Source organism: Lineus longissimus, chromosome 16 (assembly GCF_910592395.1).
Source record: "Lineus longissimus chromosome 16, tnLinLong1.2, whole genome shotgun sequence".
Classification (NCBI taxonomy): Eukaryota; Metazoa; Nemertea; class Pilidiophora; order Heteronemertea; family Lineidae; genus Lineus; species Lineus longissimus.
The window spans coordinates 9343603-9364759 of NC_088323.1; the positions used below are offsets into that span (position 1 = coordinate 9343603).

Consider the following 21157-nt stretch of genomic DNA (forward strand, 5'->3'; position numbering starts at 1 on the left):
GATATAATGCCTCGAGAACCAATCGTTTGTGCTTGAATTGTCTGTTCAGTACGTCACATGTCGCCAGATATTGTGATAGCAATCGCTCATGCCAGCACTGCAACCGGAGGCATCATACGAGCCTACACGATTCCTATCAGAGTTCAAATTCGAGCCGAGGAAACGTAACATTTAGTGGATGCACCACGTTGATTTCGCTCTCCGGCTTAGATACCTGACCTGTTTTCTTGGCCTTGTTGCTTTCAAACGGCGTTGTTGGTTTTATCCTGGGGGTGATGGCTCTCGCGCCATCAAGTGTCTATCAAAAAGTGCAAACACCGTCAACCAAAATCGTCAATGTGAACTCGGATAAGGCTACCGAACATTGGCATATCAATCAAACCGTACTCTTGGAAACGGGACACGTTACCCTAAAGAATGAGGAAAGAAGCGTCATGGCCGGGCTCATGATGGATCGAGGCAGCATGAGCTCATACATACGTCGGGAAATAGCACAAAAGTTGAATCTACGTTCAAAAGGAGCGCAGTCACTGTATGTGAATGGATTCGGAGGTCACTCATCAAAACGCGTCAACCAAATTGTGGATGTAATCATCAAAACTTCGGACGGGGACAAAGTAATCGATGCATTGGTTACTGATGAAATTGTCAAGCCTATCAGGCAGCAGGGATGGGGGGCCTGTCTCGATTGCGATTACAGAGCCGAACATGAAACCAATCTAGCAAATAACTTCACTGAAGACCCGTTCATCGTGGACATTATGATCGGTTGTGATCACGCTTTCGAATTTCTGGAAAATCGCATCATAAAGGGTGACGGTCCAACTGTACAATTCTCTAATCTTGGATGCTTTGTTTCGGGTAGGCTTAAACCACAGAAGTCGCGTACCGTGCTCACGGCCTGTAACACGGAGAACAACGCCATGGACTGCTTCAGGGAGGACAGTCAAATCGATCACTTGGAGAACGTTTTGCGAGCGAACGTTCTCAGCGACACAGGGATGACAGATATGGACTACGAAGATAATTATAAAGAAAAGTACATGGAAAGGATACAATTTCGGGATGGACATTACTACGTGCCACTACCCTGGAGACCAGATCACCCGGAGTTACAGAACAATTACAACACCTGCAAGGGAAGGATAAATGAAGTAATGCACAGATTGCGTAAGTTGAACCTTGTCCATGCCTATGTTAATGTTATGAAGGAGAACATTTCCAAGGGGTACGTCTCAGAAGTCACCACGGCGCCCACCTCCCGCCTTGATGAAGAGTTTTTTCTGCCCCACTTTCCAGTTCTCCGAGACAGCGAAACCACCCCACTAAGGATTGTTTTTGATGCTAGCTGCGGCTCACCTTCCCTCAACTCTTGTCTGTATGAGGGACCGAACATGATTCAAGATTTGACTGAACTGCTCCACCTCTTTCGCACGAAGAAGATCGCCATCTCGGCCGACATCGTTAGGGCCTTTCTGTCAGTTCGTCTATTCGAATCAGAACGTAAATTTGTCAACTTTTTATGGTATAAGGACAATGATGTAACCAAGGGACTCGTACCATACCACTGCAACACCGTAATCTTCGGAAACGTGACAAGTCCATTCGCGCTAGCTATTACGCTGCACAAACACCTATCTGCTTTCGATGGCAAAGTAGCCGAGGACATGAAAGAAAAGCTTTACGTAGACAATCTGCTCACCGGGGTGACTGATGAAGCTGAAGCATTGGAATATTATACACAGTCACGAGACATTATGAACAAAGGATCATTTCTGCTCAGGCAATGGTCCAGCAACTCGCCAAAGTTAAGCGCAGTAGCGGAATCGGATGGTTCGAACGCCAAAAGTGAAGAGGTATCGGTCTTGGGGTTAAAATGGCACCCAGAAAAGGACACATTGTCGATCGAACGCAAGATCAAGGAACAACCACGCAGCAAGGTAAACACCAAGCGCACCGTTACGTCAGAATCAGCTTCAGTATTTGATCCGTTGGGATTTTTAGGACCACTACACGTTCCCGCGAAATCATTTGTAAATCAATTATGGCAAGCTGGCAAAGATTGGGATGACAAGCTTCCCTGGCCGAAAATGAACAATGGAGTATAGTACAAGTATCACTCAGCAGAGCCCACGAGATAAAGATTCCAAGATGGTTAGTCGACGACGCCACCCAACCGCTAGATATCATCATTTTTTGTGACGCTTGTCCGACCACAGCCGTAGGATGTGTTGCATACGCGAAGCAAGGCACACGCGTGGGACTAATTGGTTCTAAGAACAAGATCGTGTCACAGAAAAATGCCAAACAAACTGTTCCAAAACTAGAGCTAATGGCTATGGTCATGGGGGCACAATACGGAGAAATATTACGCAAGACATACGCCAAGGAGTGCTTCACCATCGACATCACCTACGCAACAGATTCAGAGATCGCTCCCTATTGGCTGCAATCCGAGAAAAAAGAAAACACCATTTGTAATGAACCGCGTCAACGTCATCAGAGAAAAATCTGACAGCAACAAATGGTATCAGCATGGTATTAGCATATCGTTGGCCGCAAGTCTAGAAATAGACAATATATTCCAGACACGCGATGCTGGTAACACAAGTACCCGCCCCGATCTCCAAGCGGTGATTGACATTTCCAAATTCAGTTCTTACCAAAAGCTGCTTAGAGTCACAGCCCTCGTAACGCGAGCTTTCAAGCGAGGTATCAGAGAAAGGAATAAACTGTCTGCTGTGGATATCGCTAAGGTTGAACGCACGTGGATAAAACACACAACGAGCCCACTACAGCCCGGTTGCCAATCATGGAACTAACATGGGTAGCTCGAGACCAGCACTTTCCCACGACCGGAGTTGACTTTGTTGTCTGTAACATATACCTTGCTTATGCCACATTTGTGGGAGAATAAAGATATGATTCAGTTGTTAGTATGAAACCATCGTGTTTAGTTCGCCATCAGATCTGCGACCGCTGCAACTCCCATTTAGTAAATGTGTAGGAAACATCTTGCCATTTATGACAACAGACGAGGGAACACAATGATGGCACTCATGGGTCGCCCATAGGGGTCATAGACCCATAATAGGGGCCTCTTAAAATTATATTATATAAAATGAAATAATCAACCATTTATATTATATAAAATGAAATAATCAACCAATGAAACCCTAGAGGATAGCAAAGAAAGTGAAAAGGAGTGAGTTTACAACATTGTCACTGCCCCTGACAAACATACAGTACCGTGACTTGATTTGCTCCTTCGAACCCTTTCAACTTGATTAACCTCAACATTGGACTTATAAAACATAACACTAGCAGACACATTGAGAATTACAGTAAGCACATCTGCAATGCCCAACCCAAGTGCACACATTGCCCGGGTCAAAGCGCCCCGTCAATAGCTCATTGTAGGAAGCACGGACGGATCGCCTGAACAAAGTAAGACTCGCCGCACAGCGCGCGCGCACGGGCAGGGCGTTCCAGCTGTAAGTTACACGATTAAAAAAAGACCGGCAAAAAGTTTCTGTCCTAAAAGAACTTCGGCAGCGGATAAAAAGAGGCCCACCTCTCCTTTAAATAATTCGTTGTGTCTAAATCAACCATACCGGTAAAACATTCGAACAAAAGTGACAAGCCAGACATTTGCCGCCTGTAGGAAAGTGGCGCCATGGCTAAATGCCCTTTATGAAAACAGAAGGGTGGCATAAATGTTTTTATGACGCTTAGCCGGATGTCTTGCGCATGTGTTGTTATGCTAATTGAGGCGGGGTGCAGTGGCGCATTCGATCACGTGCAGCTAGCCTCTTCGTTTTTGCACGGAAAGAAAAGAGAACACGTTTTTTCTCAGCTCCCGATATTTTCGATTTTAACCGGGAGTATTACTTTTTAGCACATTTATTTCGTGCGATAGATAGCCTTAATCTATTTCCTTCTTCCTTAGCTATTTCTATCGGTGCCCCGTAGGTTTTTTTTTCTACAAATATTGCACTTTAGTCCACATTGGGTGACGGTGTAGGTGGTTGGTGCTACTGTATATCACTATTGTGTATGGTAACAATGGCGGCTTCTAATGTACCAGTGAAAGTTGCCATCGTCGGTCATAGCTATGTGCGCCGTCTCAGGGATTTCTCAACGGCATTACCGTCCCTCCCAGATTTTGCGTCTGTTGCGCCACGCCAGCCAAGGCCCAGCTTACTAGATTTAGACAACTGTATCGTTAGTTGGCATTTTATTGGTGGGGGCACCGTGGATATGCTTAGGTCGTCTGAGGCTATCGAACGAAGGCTTCGCCGCTTCGAGCCAGACATTATATTTTTCCAAATCGGTTCTAACGATTTGGACAGTCATGAATCGGACTCGTTCCAGCTGGCTTTTGACATTTCGGAGTTAGCCGATTGTATGTTAGCTGATTTAGGGGCTTTTCGTGCCTACGTAGGGCAGTTAGTTTCGCGTCGCGTTACTAGGTCTATTCCCTTGGAAGACTATACCTATAAAATTGCTACAGCTAATGGTTACCTAAAGGATTTTTGCAGCCCGAGCGGACCAGTCAAGTTTTGGCAACATAAAGGCCTAACCGAGCCCGAACAAAATGTATATGGCACTGACATGGTGCGTTTAAACAATTTGGGCAACCTCAAGTTATATCGTAGCGTTCGGGCCGCTGTCCGCTCCGCGGTAATTGCTCGTCAGCTTTAGGCTAGTGCTCTTTTCTAGATGTGTAGTTTTGCGTCTCAGGCGCTAACTACGTGTAGGTATAGTGTGTTTGCGCACAAACAGTTTAGATGGAGTTTTTCTGCTTCGCCAGTCAATGGTCTAAATCAAAATCGTCCCTTAATTAATAAAGAAAGGTTTTAGCCGCTTACTTTGATGTCACAAGTAGCGGTGTGGTATTTTTATAGCAACAAATACATTGTCATTGTTCGTGTTCTCCCTTTGGGCTAACTGTACCGTTGGCCGGAGGCATCGACATTTATCTAATACCTTGCTATTTGTTGTTGCACAATTGCGGCGCAATTCCGGCTAAATCCCTTCCCGGTGTGAAGGGTTCTTTTTAGGAGTTTTTCTTAATTAAACTCACGGTTACGGTTTGGCGTTGTTCTTGATGCACAATAGTTTGCGGCTTTTTCTTTTTTTTGCCGCCTGATACCCCTTTGGGGTACTTATATCCTTTGTCGGTATTTTGCCTATAAGGCTGATATTCCTTGGCTTTATGTTATTCAAGCTATTCACGGTATGTCCGCCGACCCTTCCGGTATGAAGTGGTAACTGTTTGTCCCTCTGATAATCGCTTGAAGTGGACCCGGTGGTCTACCAGGGCGCCCTCCAACAACTCATGGTTTTACGAGCTGGCTACTGGAGGGTAGCGTCATTTTGCTTGGTTTAAGCAAGTCAGCTTCTATCAGAGGGTTCTTGCTTGCATAATTGCTTGGTCTTAAGCAGATGCAGCATTCCTGGTGAGACAGTTGGGCGGTATATAGTGCTAGCTCTAGGTTCGTTCGCTTTTGTAGAACGCCAATGTCAAGTCCAGGGCTACTATCTTAATTACCCTTTCAGGTTTCCATCATGCCCCCGCAGAAAAAGAGCGCTCGTGTTGGGAAGGCCAAGACGAAAAGCAAGAGGCAGCAGCCATATGAGCCGGTGGCGGGTTCCAGCACCGGTAACGAGACGCCCGCCCAAGCGGATTCAACGATGACGTCGTTCAAGACGGAGATGCGGTCTCTAATGCGGGAGATGATAACAGAGGTAAGGGCTGCGCGTCAACCGGACGCCTCGATCCCAGGCAGCGCCACCAATAGCAGTTCGGGGGGGTCTCAGGCCACCCCAAACTTGGCCACTCAGGAACAATCTCTCCGCTCTGTCACTGGTGGGTCTCAGGTCCTCCAGTCCGACTCAAACTTGGCCACTCAGGAACAATCTCTCCGTTCTGTCACTGGTGGGTCTCAGGTCCCCCAGCCCGACTCGCAGCAGCCGATATCGCAGGCGATGGCTGTTGGTGGATCTCAGGTCAACCAACACCAGCCAACAAGAGCTTGTGCATCCGCATCCCAAGGAGTACATCCAGGAGGAATTCAAGGCGCTGGTCCGTCTCATGCGGATCAAGCGACCTCTTTTAGCCAATTATTGTCAGGTGCGGCACCTGCAGGCTTATCGTCGCTGTCCGGAAGGGATCGCAATGGCTCGCTTGTTTCAAAGGCTTGGCCTTTGCATTTTGGCGTTTCGGATTCTACGAAACAGAAAGTGTGGGAAAACAAATTCGTCCCATTTAACGTCTTTTTGAAATCATCCATGGATTTAAGAGCCACGGCGCCTTCTTCCGGTGGCAGCGACGATGAGTCGGATACTGTATCCGTCACTAAAGCCAAGCCATTGACCTTAATGCAATGGCTCTCGGCTTTTGACATATTTGCATCGGTTTACTCATTGAAATACCCAAGTGAGACGCAGTCTCTGATAAGGTATTCCGCAGCGATCAAAGAATTGCATGCGGGTGGTGGGGATTGGCGGTATTACGATGAATGTTTCCGCCGTTGGAGGGAGGTGGAGCCCATCGATTGGCACGATATCTTACACGTGCCAATGCTGAAGGCTATCGGCCGCGGTAAAGCACAATCCGTACCTGCTTCCGATAAAAAGCCTAAGAAGCAGCCCTTTCGTGCCGGCGGCCAATCCAGGGGCTCCTCCTTCCCCAAGGGTTCCTGTTGGGCTTTCCATCGTTCAGGGAAATGCAAGGACCGTGCGGTTTGTCAGTTCACGCACCAATGCACCAAATGCCAAGGTGAACACCCCACGGTTCGATGCAAAGCTCAGTCCACTGATGGACACAAAAATTCCGACGGGAGAAAAGCTGGCTCTAAGTCAGCCAACCAATAAAGTAACACCGCCTCTCCCCACCCCCATTTGTGGTAAAACTTTGTGCGCGTATCTCAGAGGCTATGATCCAACAAAAGTTGCATATTTGCGTAAGGGATTTTCTACGGGGTTCCGCTTAAATTTTGAGGGAGATCCTATTTCATATATTTGTACAAACTTACCGACCGTATCGGCACACAAGCAAGTTGTTGTTGAAAAGCTAAGAAAGGAGATCGAGGCGGGCCGGGTGGCCGGTCCTTTCGATTCGCCTCCTGTCTCAAATTTCCGTTCCTCACCGATTGGGGTTGTACCAAAAAAGGCACCGGGAGAGTTCCGTTTAATTCATAATTTGTCCGCCCCTCTCGGCAGTTCGGTCAATGAAGGTATTCCGGTAGAGGCCAAATCAGTTCACTACGCAACTATTCACGATGCTATTGACAAGATCAAACACCTTAACAACCCTGTATTTCTCGCTAAAACCGACATCAAGTCTGCATACCGTATCGTACCTATTCATCCTGATGACTACCCCCTCTTGGGTTTTTCTTTCGAGGGAAAATTTTACCACGATAAAGTTTTGGCTATGGGGTCGTCCAGTTCTTGTAAGATTTTTGAGGAAATCAGCTCGGCCATCGAGTGGATCGCCGTGGAAAGGCTCGGTATTCAGGCCATGGTTCACATCCTCGACGATTTCTTGTTGGTAGTTGAGGGCTTTGACAGGTGCCAGTCTCAGCTTAACATATTTTTAAATTTTTGTAAAGAAGTTGGTATTCCGTTGGTCATAGACAAAACCTTTGGTCCGGATCGAGTTATGCCTTTTGTTGGCATTGTTCTGGACACGCTTCGTTGGGAGGCGCGGTTACCGGATGACAAGGTCCAGAAATGTTTGAATAGAATCGCGCTTTTTCAATCAAAACGAACTGTGCAATTAGTACAACTACAGTCTGTTATCGGCCTTCTCAATTTCGCGTGCCTCGTTATTCCCTCGGGTAGAGCCTTTTTAAGGCGGTTACAGGATTTAACTATTGGCTTCTCCAATCCAATGCACCATATTCATCTTAACTTAGAAGCTAAAGCAGATCTGCGGGTATGGGAAACATTTCTCAAGCAGATTAACGGCGTATCCTTCTTCCGCACGGACGCATGGGCGTCCAGTAACACCCTTCGCCTGCATACCGACGCGGCAGGTAGCCTTGGTTTCGCGGCTATATTCGGTGCCCACTGGGTTTATGGGGCTTGGCCCCCAAAGTGGAAACATTTTCATATTACTTTTTTAGAATTCTACCCAATTGTTGCAGCTTTATACGTGTGGGGCCATTTGTGGCAAAACAACAATATTTTGTTTATGTGCGACAATGAAGCTGTTGTTCATATTATTAACAAGCAAACCTCTAAGAATAAGCGGGTTATGGTTTTAGTACGCATGCTAGTACTGCGGTGTTTACAATTAAATGTTCAATTCAAAGCTAAGCACGTGCCTGGAAAGCTCAATACAGTACCCGATTTGATCTCACGCTTTCAGGTGGATGCTGCGCGCAGGTGGGCGCCATGGTTGGACGAGACCAACACTGCAATTCCAGCGGAAGTATCCCCAGAGCGGTTGGAGATTCCTTAAATCAGCTAACCGGTGCCGTGCTTTCTGATGCGTCTTTGCAAGGGTACAGTAGGGCTTGGACAGTGTACACTAATTTCCGCAGGGAAACTATACCTGGCTCCAATCTCATTCCATGCACTGTCTCAGACACCACCTTGTTTATTGCTTATCTGTTTTCAAAGGGGTACGCACCAGCAACCATCGCCACTTATGTCTCTTCCGTTTGTTTTGTAATGAAATGGTTCGGTCACCCCGACCCCTCCTCCAATTTCGTCGTTAAAAAAATGCTTGGTGCGACTCAACAATTGAAGTCGAAGGCTGACATTCGTCTGCCCATTACGAGCGAGATATTGGTTCGGTTGTTGGGAGCGTTACCAATCACATGTCCACCACTGTACCAGCATACTATGTTTGCGGCCATGTTTCAACTTGCTTTTGCAGCTTTTATGCGTATTGGTGAAATTTCCCCCAAAAGTGTAGCTGATAGCGATAAACCACTCCAGCTAGGAGATCTCACCGGGTCCGAGACCGAGATTATTGTTTCAGTTGTCCGCTTTAAGTCAAGTAAAACGCAGGGCCCGCAATTCATTTGCGTCAGGCAAGGGTCATCGCCTTGCCCTGTGGCTGCCGTCAAATCCTATCTAAATTTACGTGGGTCTCAGCCGGGCCCTCTTTTCATCCATCAATCAGGCCGCCCAGTTCTTCGTGCTGAGTTTGATCGAGTTTTAAAAACGGTTTTGATCTTCTGTAATCTTGACACGACCCGCTTTAAGGGTCACAGTTTTAGGATTGGGGCCGCCTGTGAAGCTGCCCGTCAAGGCAAATCAGACGCTCAGATTCGTCTACTTGGTAGATGGGCGTCGGATGCTTTTCGTAAATATATTCGCATCAATTAGGACCCGGGTTCTAAAAGGGAGCAGTCTCAGGCTGCGCCCCTTTTTCCCGTGGCTATATTTTCATTGCCAATAATGTTTGTGTTCTTCTTTAGGGAGCAGTCTCAGGCTGCGCCTTCCGCGCTGCTATATTTTCATTGCCAGTAAGTTGTGTACTTCTGGTGCATTCTTTTAATTACATGCATTATATTTAGGTGGCCTTCGGTAGAGGTGTCGGATATGCTCGACATGATCGCTATTTTCTTCTTTCTCCCTGCTGTGGGGTCGCGGCTTACCGCGTTTTTTGGGGTCTACCCCTTGCAGGGTTTCTTTGTGACTTTTAGGTTTCATAGTCACATTTTGGTTTGTTGCAGGTCACGTGATTTTTTGCAGTGCCAAATTCCGGTCACGTGACATAGGGCTTCGTCTGGGAAACCAGAATTTTTAAATGACGTCATTGAGTTGACGTCACCTCTTTTCATGGTGAAGCCCTGTTGAGCGCGTGCGCGAGGTTTTGCACTGAGCTTATATGATGTCATGACAAGGTGTCATGTCTTTGCATTCGTGCCTGCGTGTACATAGTATTTGTTGGGGGATACCCCCTTTTCTGATCATGTCGGGCATGTCCGCCAAATAATAAATTTGGCCATTAATTAATTAAACACTGCGTTTGTGTTATTCATTCGGGTGACGTCATAAATGCCCTTTATGAAAACAGAAGGGTGGCATAAATGTTTTTATGACGCTTAGCCGGATGTCTTGCGCATGTGTTGTTATGCTAATTGAGGCGGGGTGCAGTGGCGCATTCGATCACGTGCAGCTAGCCTCTTCGTTTTTGCACGGAAAGAAAAGAGAACACGTTTTTTCTCAGCCTCCCCTTGCAGGGTTTCTTTGTGACTTTTAGGTTTCATAGTCACATTTTGGTTTGTTGCAGGTCACGTGATTTTTTGCAGTGCCAAATTCCGGTCACGTGACATAGGGCTTCGTCTGGGAAACCAGAATTTTTAAATGACGTCATTGAGTTGACGTCACCTCTTTTCATGGTGAAGCCCTGTTGAGCGCGTGCGCGAGGTTTTGCACTGAGCTTATATGATGTCATGACAAGGTGTCATGTCTTTGCATTCGTGCCTGCGTGTACATAGTATTTGTTGGGGGATACCCCCTTTTCTGATCATGTCGGGCATGTCCGCCAAATAATAAATTTGGCCATTAATTAATTAAACACTGCGTTTGTGTTATTCATTCGGGTGACGTCATAAAAGCCTCCTTGTAATCCTATTGGTCACCAAGCATGTACCTAGTTGCCTGGCGTTGAACACGCTCGATTTTGATCAAGCTGTCTCTTGTGAAGGGATCCAATGACGCAGTATTTTATATATTCAAGTTTAGACCTGACCAAAGATTCGAAAAGAGGACGCATCAACCTAGGATGTTTTCTCTTATCGAAGACCCGCCGCACCGTAGCCAATGTCTGGTTGGCTCTCTTAACAATAGCACTGGTGTGAGAAGAGAAAGTCAGGTCGCTTATCACTACAACACCAAGGTCCAAGACCTTGGTCACCTTCTCGAAAACTTTGCCATCGATGTTGTAATAGTAAACACGGGGATTAACCTGCAACTCACTGCCTGACATTTATGCCATAAAATGAGAGAGGATTGATGGAAAGATACAGGACCACGAAACTTTGTTTGCCATACAACAGAATAGTTGGATTTTGAAATTGAAAGAAAGCGTTATTCGGAGGTTTCAGCTTGCATCTTCTTCTTTGTCAAAATGTTCGCTTTGATTAATATTATTGAAAATCTAAGAAATGCAAGGGGGGGGGGCGCACTGTGTGTTTTTTGTAGTTATAGTCTGAGTGAATTTATGGCTGTAGTATCAAGCTTTTGCAGGCTGCTGCTCGGCAACCATTGTCACGCTGGTCATTCAAACAAAAATATATTATTCGCACGTGATATCGTTCAAGCATGAATAATCGTACTGGTCGCACTGGCAGTTGATCAAGTCAACGGAATGGGTAACGGGTGATTGCACAGCAGGCTATCACTCCTTCTTTTTCCTAGTGCAATAACCTTCAAATGACATTGTGACATTAAATTGTATTTCCAAACGGAATTTTAGTAGATGGAGAAGCGTGAAATGTCGAGGGATAGATCTAGAATGTCGAGGTAAAGGATCCAATAGTTATTTTCATGTAATCTTGGCTGTCACAGAAGCTCAATTGTAAACTCAAAGGCGTATATTTGTAATTAACTATTAACTCAAAGGCACATGTACCTACTTGTAATTTATATGTTATCTTGGAATGTTAAACATAAAACTTGTTGATTCTTGAGAATACGTCAGCACCTCGGAAGACTTTCTCAAAAGGTATGGAATTCGTGAGAGAATATATTTTTAGGCTGTCCTCAATTAGTACATAGGCCGTTAAGTCTACCTCTTCTGGTTGTAAGACAGCTCTGGAGCGTATTCCAACCACCTGTGAGCAGGAGATCATGACGGAAACCTTAGTTGATAACCAAGGCATTCCGAGCTGGTGGCGAGTATATAAACTCAGGGCAAGCATGGGAAAGGCATTCAATTCGATTCGATTCAATTCAATTCAACTCAATCATTCATTCAATCTTCTTGTTTGGATTATTACTTCTCCAATGCGTATATAATATGTACACGCATATGGTTAGGTTCGAGCTTATATATATATAACCATATGCGACTGCACATTGGAGTCTATTTTTAGCAATCACAAAAACTTACTTTGCGGCCCGTCTGGAGTATGAGTTTATTTCTAACTACAAGGTGCTTGTGATTTACGGCGCATGCAGCGCACCATATAATGGGGATTGTCAAAGACCCTGTCACCAGGGGAACTTCATGCGCACAACAATGCACACTACTAATATGCAAACTCTCACCTGCGGTTCAGGTAGCCACCCTGTAGCCAAGTTAGATTTTTCCGCGTTTTATAACAGCCGGCAGTAGGCCGTATAAACTACCCATGTTCGTATACTAGTATATTGAGTATATATAGACATAAAGCGGGTCAGGCCGCACATGGAAAGTAAACTATATTTTCTCTAAATTTGGACATGACCCCTATAACCCTTTGATTTGGCAGACACCCTTGCTCGGTTCTTCTCAATCTGGCCCTTGCAGGGCTTTTTTAAGCCTTCGCAAGGCTACCCTCACAGGGCTGTAATATAATATAACCTTATACTTAACAACCACTGGACAGGAAGGTAGCCAAGAACCAACACACAACTTGTTTCGTATGTCCATTCACCTTTTGATCCCGTACCACTTGCATTTGGATATGATTTCTATTTTAAACGAATTCCGAGAGTTTTCCTTGGCTTTAATAAACTCTTTGGCTATAGATCTTCGCGACTAACGGTATACGCTGGCACCTCTTCCCCCTTGGCCAGCCGACGAAATCACCATCTTTGGTTTGAAAAGAGAGCATATGACGTGGCAAATCTGGCTTGGAAGGACATCAGCAACCTCATTTGGCCACTCCCGCTAATAATTAATTTGTTTTAAGTTTTAACCAGATCATCAGCTATGTGAACGATTTCGTAAACATTTAGAAACTTTCCATGCACATCGTAACTTCGAAGAAATATTTTGATGCGTTTGTCAGCTTCAACTATAAGGTATTTGTTTCCAAGTAGATAGGCTTCGTTATAATAATACCTGAACCATATGTCATTGAAGACCTCCATCTTTGTTTTGTCATCAATGAAAGTTTTGCTTCGGATTGTTAAAGGTCTGAAGGTAATCAAATGAATGCATTTTCTATCACACTGGATATTTTTGAGTTGACCACTCCTTTCGTCCAACGGGGAATTTGCCTTTTGATGCCGCCGTACTTACCCCAAGTTCTTTACATGTTTAAGCATGAAAAAAGTCCACATTCTTGTATCTTTAACCAGTGTAGAAATGACAGTGTGGTGACGACGATGGATCCTTTCGTCCTGCTGCTGCCATATCTTCGTTTCGTCGCATAAGTTAGCTCCAATAAAGCATTTTCCCCACATATTGCCACTCTAAACCACCGAAAACGTTTACGGCCACTCACAAAACGCGTCTTAAATTCATTAGAAGGGATTTTTAGTTTCCGTATGTTACCTTCAAGGTCAAATATGGTGATTTTGACAATCATCACTTCCGACACAAACCATTTAGCTCTTGTATTACTTATTCCTACAACACTATTCCCATACTCACCAGATATGAGGACTAGCTCTTTCACAGTAAAATGCCCAGTCAGTATATAAGAAGACATTGCCTTGTTCAGGCGATAGACATACACATTTCGAGGCGATGAGAAGACAAAATCTGCGGGAGCCGCCATCACGACTGCCTGGAGTCCCTGGTGGTAATAAACTCTAGCATTTTGCGCTCGAAACTCTCCTGTAATTGTGATATATTGCTTCAAGCGATATGGATGCTGAATCACAGAGAACAACACTTTTAGTGACTGAGAGTTGCAACCGATATGTTTAGTCGAGTCGTTCATTTCCTGCCCAAACATTATTTGCCTGCCCGTGCCACTCGGACAACATCGATCACACCAACCTCAATTTATCCTGGTACTGCCTCAACCATTAAAGACAGAGAAACATCTGCGACCCATAGTTCTTGGCAAACCCAACTACCGAGCCATTGCTCGTTAAGACTCGGAAAGTCAGTCACTGATTCGCCGATGGAGTTAGCTGAATATTACCTATTCAGAAAGAGCGTCCTCGATAACCTATGTTTAGATGCTGCTTCCAGCTCCTTGGTCATTTCGTCTAGATTGCCGCAATGGTATTATGTACGGTCTTCCGTAAAGTATTGTTCCACTCCAGCGCATTCAAAAGTAGGCTGCCATTGTAGTTTGCCGCCTGCGGAATTTGGGCATATAACACCTGTGCTATTAGGAATTGGCATACAAGGTTTTAAGCGGACCAGTCCTGCACCAAAGTATTTCGATGGGATAATACGACCGAAGAACAATCCACAGCACACACGATCTTCAAACATTGTCCAACTTTATGTGAAGAAAACTAGGACAGGTTTTGGAGATCGTGCTTTCTCATCCTATATTTGTCCTGTGCCCCGTTGCTGTGTAACGGTCTCTCCAGCATGTGAAACTCTATCTACACATTGACACTTTCAAAAGTCGGCTTAAGACCAAGTTGTTTCACGACCACTTTGGTACGGTAGCGCCTTTATCAGGCTTTGGAAAGGCGAAATATGTATGTTACGCTATTATAACTATCATCAGCTAGTCTATGAACAAAATTCTCTTTTAGAGCTGTTTTGCCTTGGCTATGATCCATGACCATAGCATATTTGACAGAGCATCCCTCGACAACGTAAGTATAAATGTTGGATTAGACTTCTAGTCACCCTACATTTATCTCACATCATGATTGTGTTTAGATATCAAACTATGACAAAATAGATATGTATGTTGCTGCACTAAACATTGAGATATCGCAAAATATATCAAAGTTGAATATAACAATATCTCAATATCATAGTGACACAGAGACATAATATTGACATTCGATCCGTTAATTTAACCGACACCTGGGTATGAGGCATACATTGATGAGGCGGTAAGAACCAGTTTACTAAGTGACTTTCAATGTTTGAATAAAATGGTTAATTTTGGGTCCTCAATATCTGATTTTTGTATGGAAAAAAAGTGGGGTTCTGCCATCAAAGAGTAAACTACTGCTGTCAAAAAAATAGAATTCACCGTAAGAGGTTGCTACATGAACTCAACTCATTTTTGACCAAATTGTCGCTTAGGTGACTTTGGTTGTCACCGCTTCAACTGCTGATGCTATCGTGTTCGTAAAGTAAAGTTACATATGGGTTGACCGACCTCCCAGGATTAACTGTAGCTGACACGAGGTCGAGTTACAGTTTGTAACCGCCGCCGTATACGTACAGACGCACACAGCCACGACGAGCAACAGCACAATATGGCTTCGGATCTAGTAGACTACAAGCCATACATGCCATAATCACATTGAAACCTTAGACAGAAGCTCAGTACGAGTATTTTCTATGGAAATGTGCTAACTCTATGTGTTAGTGTTAACGCAATGTCATGCGAGTTAACTCGGAGTGAACACTAGAATAAAAAAAACAGTTAATTTTGAACTAACTTTTGGTTGTCTTAAAACTTTGCAAAGAGATATAATATATTGGTTAACAGCAGGCTTATTCTTGTTAATAGTGTTAATCCAGAGTTAACCAAAGGATTTGACCTCACCAAGTGCGTCTTAACCAGTGCCCGTGGTCATTGAAATCAAGGACACAAACTAACCTTTAACCTTTAACTTTTTTGCCGGGATTAGACTTTTGAATGTGTAGAAGTAGAAAGTGCCCTCCCGGAAAAAGTATCCGGCCCTGTTGTATTCTGACGGATTGTTTGATATGTTCAATGGTGGCCTCAACCGTCAACAGCTGAGAGCATAAAGCGTATAGTCAAATCATTATTCCCGGACATTCTATCCAAGGACATTTCAAACTTCTACACTCAATTCAAAACAAACATATCCAACACATCGGATGGGATTAGTCATGTCAAGGATGGCTAGCTCGAAGCATCCCGATGACGAATAGCTGGCGGTCCCAACCCGTGAAAACGATTCCGTTCCATATAACAACGATAATTGCGGTCGAAATGAGACATTGGAGTCGTCTATCGGAAAGTGTCACCTGCAGAATTTACTCCCAATTATGCGACACCTGTGATTTTCTTGCAGAACTGAAATCATCGGCCAATCTGGGAGAGTCTAATATTTTGATCGTATTAGATCAAATTTTCTCATCAATATTGTATTCAAATCTAAGGATGAATTTACGAGAATTCACGATGCTTCTCGATATCTTACTATGGAGAATATTACGCAAACACCATGGGTGGCGTCTTTTAGAGAGAATTCGCGCTTTTGCTCTGCACGACTTCGCAGTCCAGGCTTATTGTTCATTTTAACAATATAGGTTAGTCCATACTTGATATTATATGTATGCACCAGAATCGTGGAGAGTCATGCTGAAATAAAGAAACGACCGTTCCGTCTGACAAGAATGTGACCCATCACAGCATAACCAGGCGCATGTCGAACAGAAGATGAGCCTAAATGACTCCAGGAGATAATGGAAGAAATTTACGAAATTCACAAAAGGCAGACAATAGAGAAATGAACAAACAGTCCTTTTCAACCTGCCAAGCTCAGAGCGACATGCACCTGGTTTTGCTGTGACGGGTCACAAATGTGCTAACTGTAAAAACACGATATTTCAAGATCATTTATCAGCCTCACACATCAAACGAGTTCAGAGATCTGTATCTGGTACCTTTGGCACCAGGACAGCTGTGTCTTAACAACTTCACAAATCTGCACCTGATATACAGTACCTACTTGTATAATTCGCCGCAGTCCAGGCCTCGTAAATTTTCTAAGACCATATTATGGGTTCATACAGCGTCGGAGTGAGTGTGTCTAGAAGAACAGCCGATTATGATAACACAAATCCCGGGGTGATCATGAGACATGTAACGTGTGTAGTGCGTATTAATTTCCAAAACCTGTGTAAAAGAAATGCAAGCCCCCCCCCCCTGGAATCTAAGTCCGGTCCTTTTGTTGAAGTAAATAGAGTCGCCGAGTTCCCAGTTGAAGATTATGTAGCTAACCCTAACCAAACCAATAACCACTGTTTCGCTGATAATGCGAATCTTGGACTTTCTTTTATTCTATTTACCAGTTTTAAATTTCGCGAACTTCGCACTTCGGGTTTGGTGGCACTTTTTACGCCACGAGCTATTTTTACCTTTTAGGCTTCTTTTACGCCCTTTTTGTCATTCACAATTTTTACTGCTTGGTCTGGAAGTACATATAGTAAGGGCAGGTTCTTTGTCCCGGATAACCACACATTTCGGTTTCGGTAGTTTCGGATTTGTAAGTATTAATTTTATGTATTTCATTTAGTTCCACGTTGTATTATTGTCTTGTAGGTTCCTTCTTTACATATATTCTTAAAATACCAAAAAATATTCTTTTTCACTTTTGTACGTCACTGTTTGTAATTCATGTCTATTTTACTGTCCGGTGCTAAATGTAGTCCATATGTTTCAGGTTTCAAATAAAACTATATATTGAACATCCGAGTATCCGAGTCTTCAACATTTGAAACAACCGTCAAGGACAAAGAACTGACCCGCAGCAATCACCGTCGGGGAAATCACGCTCGCTCGTCCTGGAGGAGGCTCGACCAGGGGCCATCACGCCCGTTCTTTCCGGAGGAGTTCGATCAGGAGCTGTCGGGAAAACCACGCCCAAACGTTCTTTGGTATCGTCAGTTTCACGTCTGTTAATCATGGGCGACGTGGAGGCAACTAGGAAGGCACGGTCAGTGGCAAAATCAGTTCTAACCCGCACTATGACTTCAGTGAAAAACATTCTTGACCACAGTAGACCTTTGAACGAAGTGATAGAGGTGGAACACAAATTCAAGGAAGCGTTGGCCAAAATAAATAAAGTGCATGAGCATTATCTCCTGTTACTGGACTTAGATAAGATAGATGGGGAAAATGCGTGGATCGAGGACATCATTGAAAAATCCGATAAACTATCCTGGTCTATCAACGATTATAAAACCGAGCTTTAAGAAGATGACGCAGATAAGTTGAAATCAGTGGACGACTTAAGGGGTACAGTTTCAACAACGGACAAATCATCCAATAACCTCCGCATCAGGACTCAAAAGGCACCGTTGCCTAAGTTCAGTGGGAATATTCTGGACTATTTTGATTTTAAACGTGATTTTCGGTTCTTGGTGGACGGACGCTACGCACCCCAGGAGGCACTTTACGTCTTACGAACCTGCCTCAGCCAGGAGCCAGCGGACTGGTTACAGGGTGAGAAAGACTATATATCTGCGTGGGCGGCGCTCGACGATAAATACGGCAACCCGCGTTTGGCATCGGATGTGTTAATCGGAACTTTGGACAAATTCAAATCTGTCCAGCCAAATGAATTGTCTCAATTCGTAGAATTGCACCACTTGGTCAAGAAAATCTATAACGCCCTGGACGAACTGAAACGTGCGTCAAATATTGACAATTCTACTACTATTGGACTAATAGAGAAAAAGCTTCCATTCTCGGATCGTTTGAAATGGGCCACGCATCAACAAACCAAGGGCATTCAACCGTCAATCAGTACCTTGCTTGAGTGGATGAAAGGCGAGATTTGGATTCGACAAGTCGCTGGTGCTGAAATTCGCAGTGTACATTCTTCACAGAGTAAACATGCTGTAAATCTGGTCGGGACAGACGATAAGGATGTTACATCACCGCAACCACAGGCCCGATCACAACAGGGGACAGAGGTGCCGGTTGTTGACAATTCAACCTGCCAAAACCCAGCGGAAATCGGCCAGGTGCCGTCGAGACGTACAAGTTGGAACTGCTGGGTTTGCAATAAAGATGTTCAGCACAAGCCTGAAGACTGTCAAACTTTTAAAGATATGAACTTAGAAACGCGACTGACTGTAGTGAGGAAAGCTCGGGCGTGTTACTTTTGCTTAAATATACATAGGGCTCTGTGTCGCAGTCGAAAACGCTGTGAAATTGTCACTGGTAGTGAAAGTTGTCCGTATAGTCACCATCCGTTGCTGCATGGTGCCCCTTTTGACCGAGCTGCATCAAACACTTCCGTCAGCATGTGTAGTAGTAATTTGTTGCCTGTTCTGAAAGTTAATGGTATTAATCCTAGAACCAATGGAAGCAAAAGTGGCATTCTTCTTTTTGATAGTGGGTCACAGCTTTCATTGATTCGTTCCGACTACGCACGCACCTTAGGCTTAAGTGGTGAAAACATAGTCATAAACATCAGCAAAGTTGGGGGTCAAGAGGAATTGCTCGAAACACAAGTTCACAAGTTACAGGTACAGTCACTCGATGGAAAATTTCAGTATACAATTAGAGTCATCGCGATTGATAAGATAAGTGCTGATATCGCTTCGGTTGATCCAAAATGCTTGAATATGTGCGAAAACAACTCAGCGTTACTAAATCGAGGAGCAGGCCCCGTCGATATTCTCATTGGTATTGACCACGCAAAGTTTTTCAGTGGGAGCACAGATGTCCAGGGGAGATTTGCCATTCATCATTCAATTCTTGGGACGGTGATTTTTGGGGCGATGGCAGTCAACCATGGAATGAAACATGGACTTTATCAGGTTTCTCTATTAAAACCCGTTGATATGTCAACTTTCTGGTCTACTGAAGAAATGGGAGTAGCATTGAACCCGTGTTGCGCAGGTGTTAAGAAGAGTCAAGATAAGCCACTTGGGTTGATCGAGAAGAGGGAAGCAACGATGATTCGGGACAGCGCAACAAAGGTTGGGAACCGTTGGATGATACCACTACCATGGTGTCGTGATCCTGCCGAGTTACCAGACAACTATAATCAAGCAAAGGCCAAACTTGTCAGAACAGAAAAACGATTGATGAGAAACCCTGAGCATGGGAAAATGTATGATGGACAAATCAAAGCGCTTGTGGAAAAGGGATCAGCAAGGAAACTAACTCAAGAGGAGATCCAAACGCATACAGGGCCTGTACACTACATTAGTCATCACGCAGTAGACCGCCCAGAAAAGAAGTCAACACCGTGTCACATCGTCTTCAATTCAGCTGCGAGTTATCAGGGACATGTACTAAACGAATATTTGCGGAAAGGACCAGATTTGCTCAATAATCTTCTGGGGGTGCTAACACGATTTCGAGAGAACCACGTAGCCATCGTAGGGGATGTATCAAAAATGTATCACCAAATTCTAGTTGATCCCGTACGTGATGCACACACCCATCGATTCTTATGGCGGGACTTCGAAAAGCGCGCGCCAGACGTGTATGTTAAGCAGGTGCTAACATTTGGAGATGTCTCATCACCAGCACTAGCTAACACAGCTATTGACCTCACCGCAGAAGAATACGAAGAGACCTTCCCGGAGGCTGTGGCCACGATCAAGCGGTGTCGCTACATGGATGACATCGGCGATTCGTTACCTACTATCCCAGCAGCAACCAAACGTACTGAGGAGATCGATGAAATATTCGATAGCGGACACTTCAAAATAAAAGAATGGGTTTCGAATGAACAACTTGGGAGAAAGGGAAACCCAGCATCGGATAATTCGGATCAGATGGGAGACGAGAAGTTTTTGGGAATGTTGTGGGACAGGGACAAGGACAACATATCAATATCCATGAAGATACCCAAATGTTTCTCAGCAACCGTGGAACGCACATGCTGGAACATGCCTGACAAACTAACAAAACGGATAGTTCTAAGCGCGTTGGCAGGAGTGTATGACGTTATAGGCCTCGTTACACCCGTTATCCTGACTGCAAAAATTGGTCTACAAGACTTGTGGAAGGAAGGTTACCAATGGGACCAGGAACTCCCTGAATCCGTCAGAACCAAATGGATGAATTGGTTCACAAGTTTGGAACACCTGAAAACGCTCAAGTTTGAACGCTGTCTGACTCCGTTGGCGTGCGAGGGACGTCCAGTACTTGTAATCTTTTGTGATGCGTCTCTGGGTGGGTTCGGCAGTGTTGCATATCTCAGGTGGGCAACCACAGACGGTTGTCAGATTCGGTTCCTTATGGCAAAGTCACGAGTGGCCCCCCTAAAGCCACTTACTATTCCGCGGTTGGAATTACAAGCTGCTGTGATGGCTAGCAGGCTGAATGACTTCATCCGAGCTGAAACCCGACTTCAACTGGAGAACCCATTCTTTTTTCGGATTCAATGA

The 21157-nt window shown here is 44.6% G+C and overlaps 2 protein-coding genes across 2 annotated transcripts; both read left to right on the forward strand.

Annotated features, from left to right (window-relative positions):
- Window positions 1–275: 275 nt before the first annotated feature.
- LOC135500858 (uncharacterized) lies at window positions 276–2108 on the forward strand. The gene has a single exon (XM_064792525.1). The coding sequence runs from the start codon at window positions 276–278 to the stop codon at window positions 2106–2108; it is 1833 nt and encodes a 610-aa protein (XP_064648595.1).
- A 15599-nt stretch (window positions 2109–17707) lies between these two features.
- LOC135500859 (uncharacterized) lies at window positions 17708–21157 on the forward strand. The gene is made up of 2 exons (XM_064792526.1): window positions 17708–17739; window positions 18088–21157. Exons 1-2 carry the CDS (start codon window positions 17708–17710, stop codon window positions 21155–21157), a joined length of 3102 nt encoding a protein of 1033 aa, XP_064648596.1.

Coding starts and splice junctions, on each gene's coding strand:
- LOC135500859 (XM_064792526.1), top strand. CDS start 17,708: ATGGGCGACGTGGAGGCAACTAGGAAGGCACG. Junction 17,740..18,087: donor GAGGCAACTAGGAAGGCACG/GTCAGTGGCAAA, acceptor CCTCCGCATCAG/GACTCAAAAGGCACCGTTGC.
- LOC135500858 (XM_064792525.1), top strand. CDS start 276: ATGGCTCTCGCGCCATCAAGTGTCTATCAAAAAGTGCAAACACCGTCA.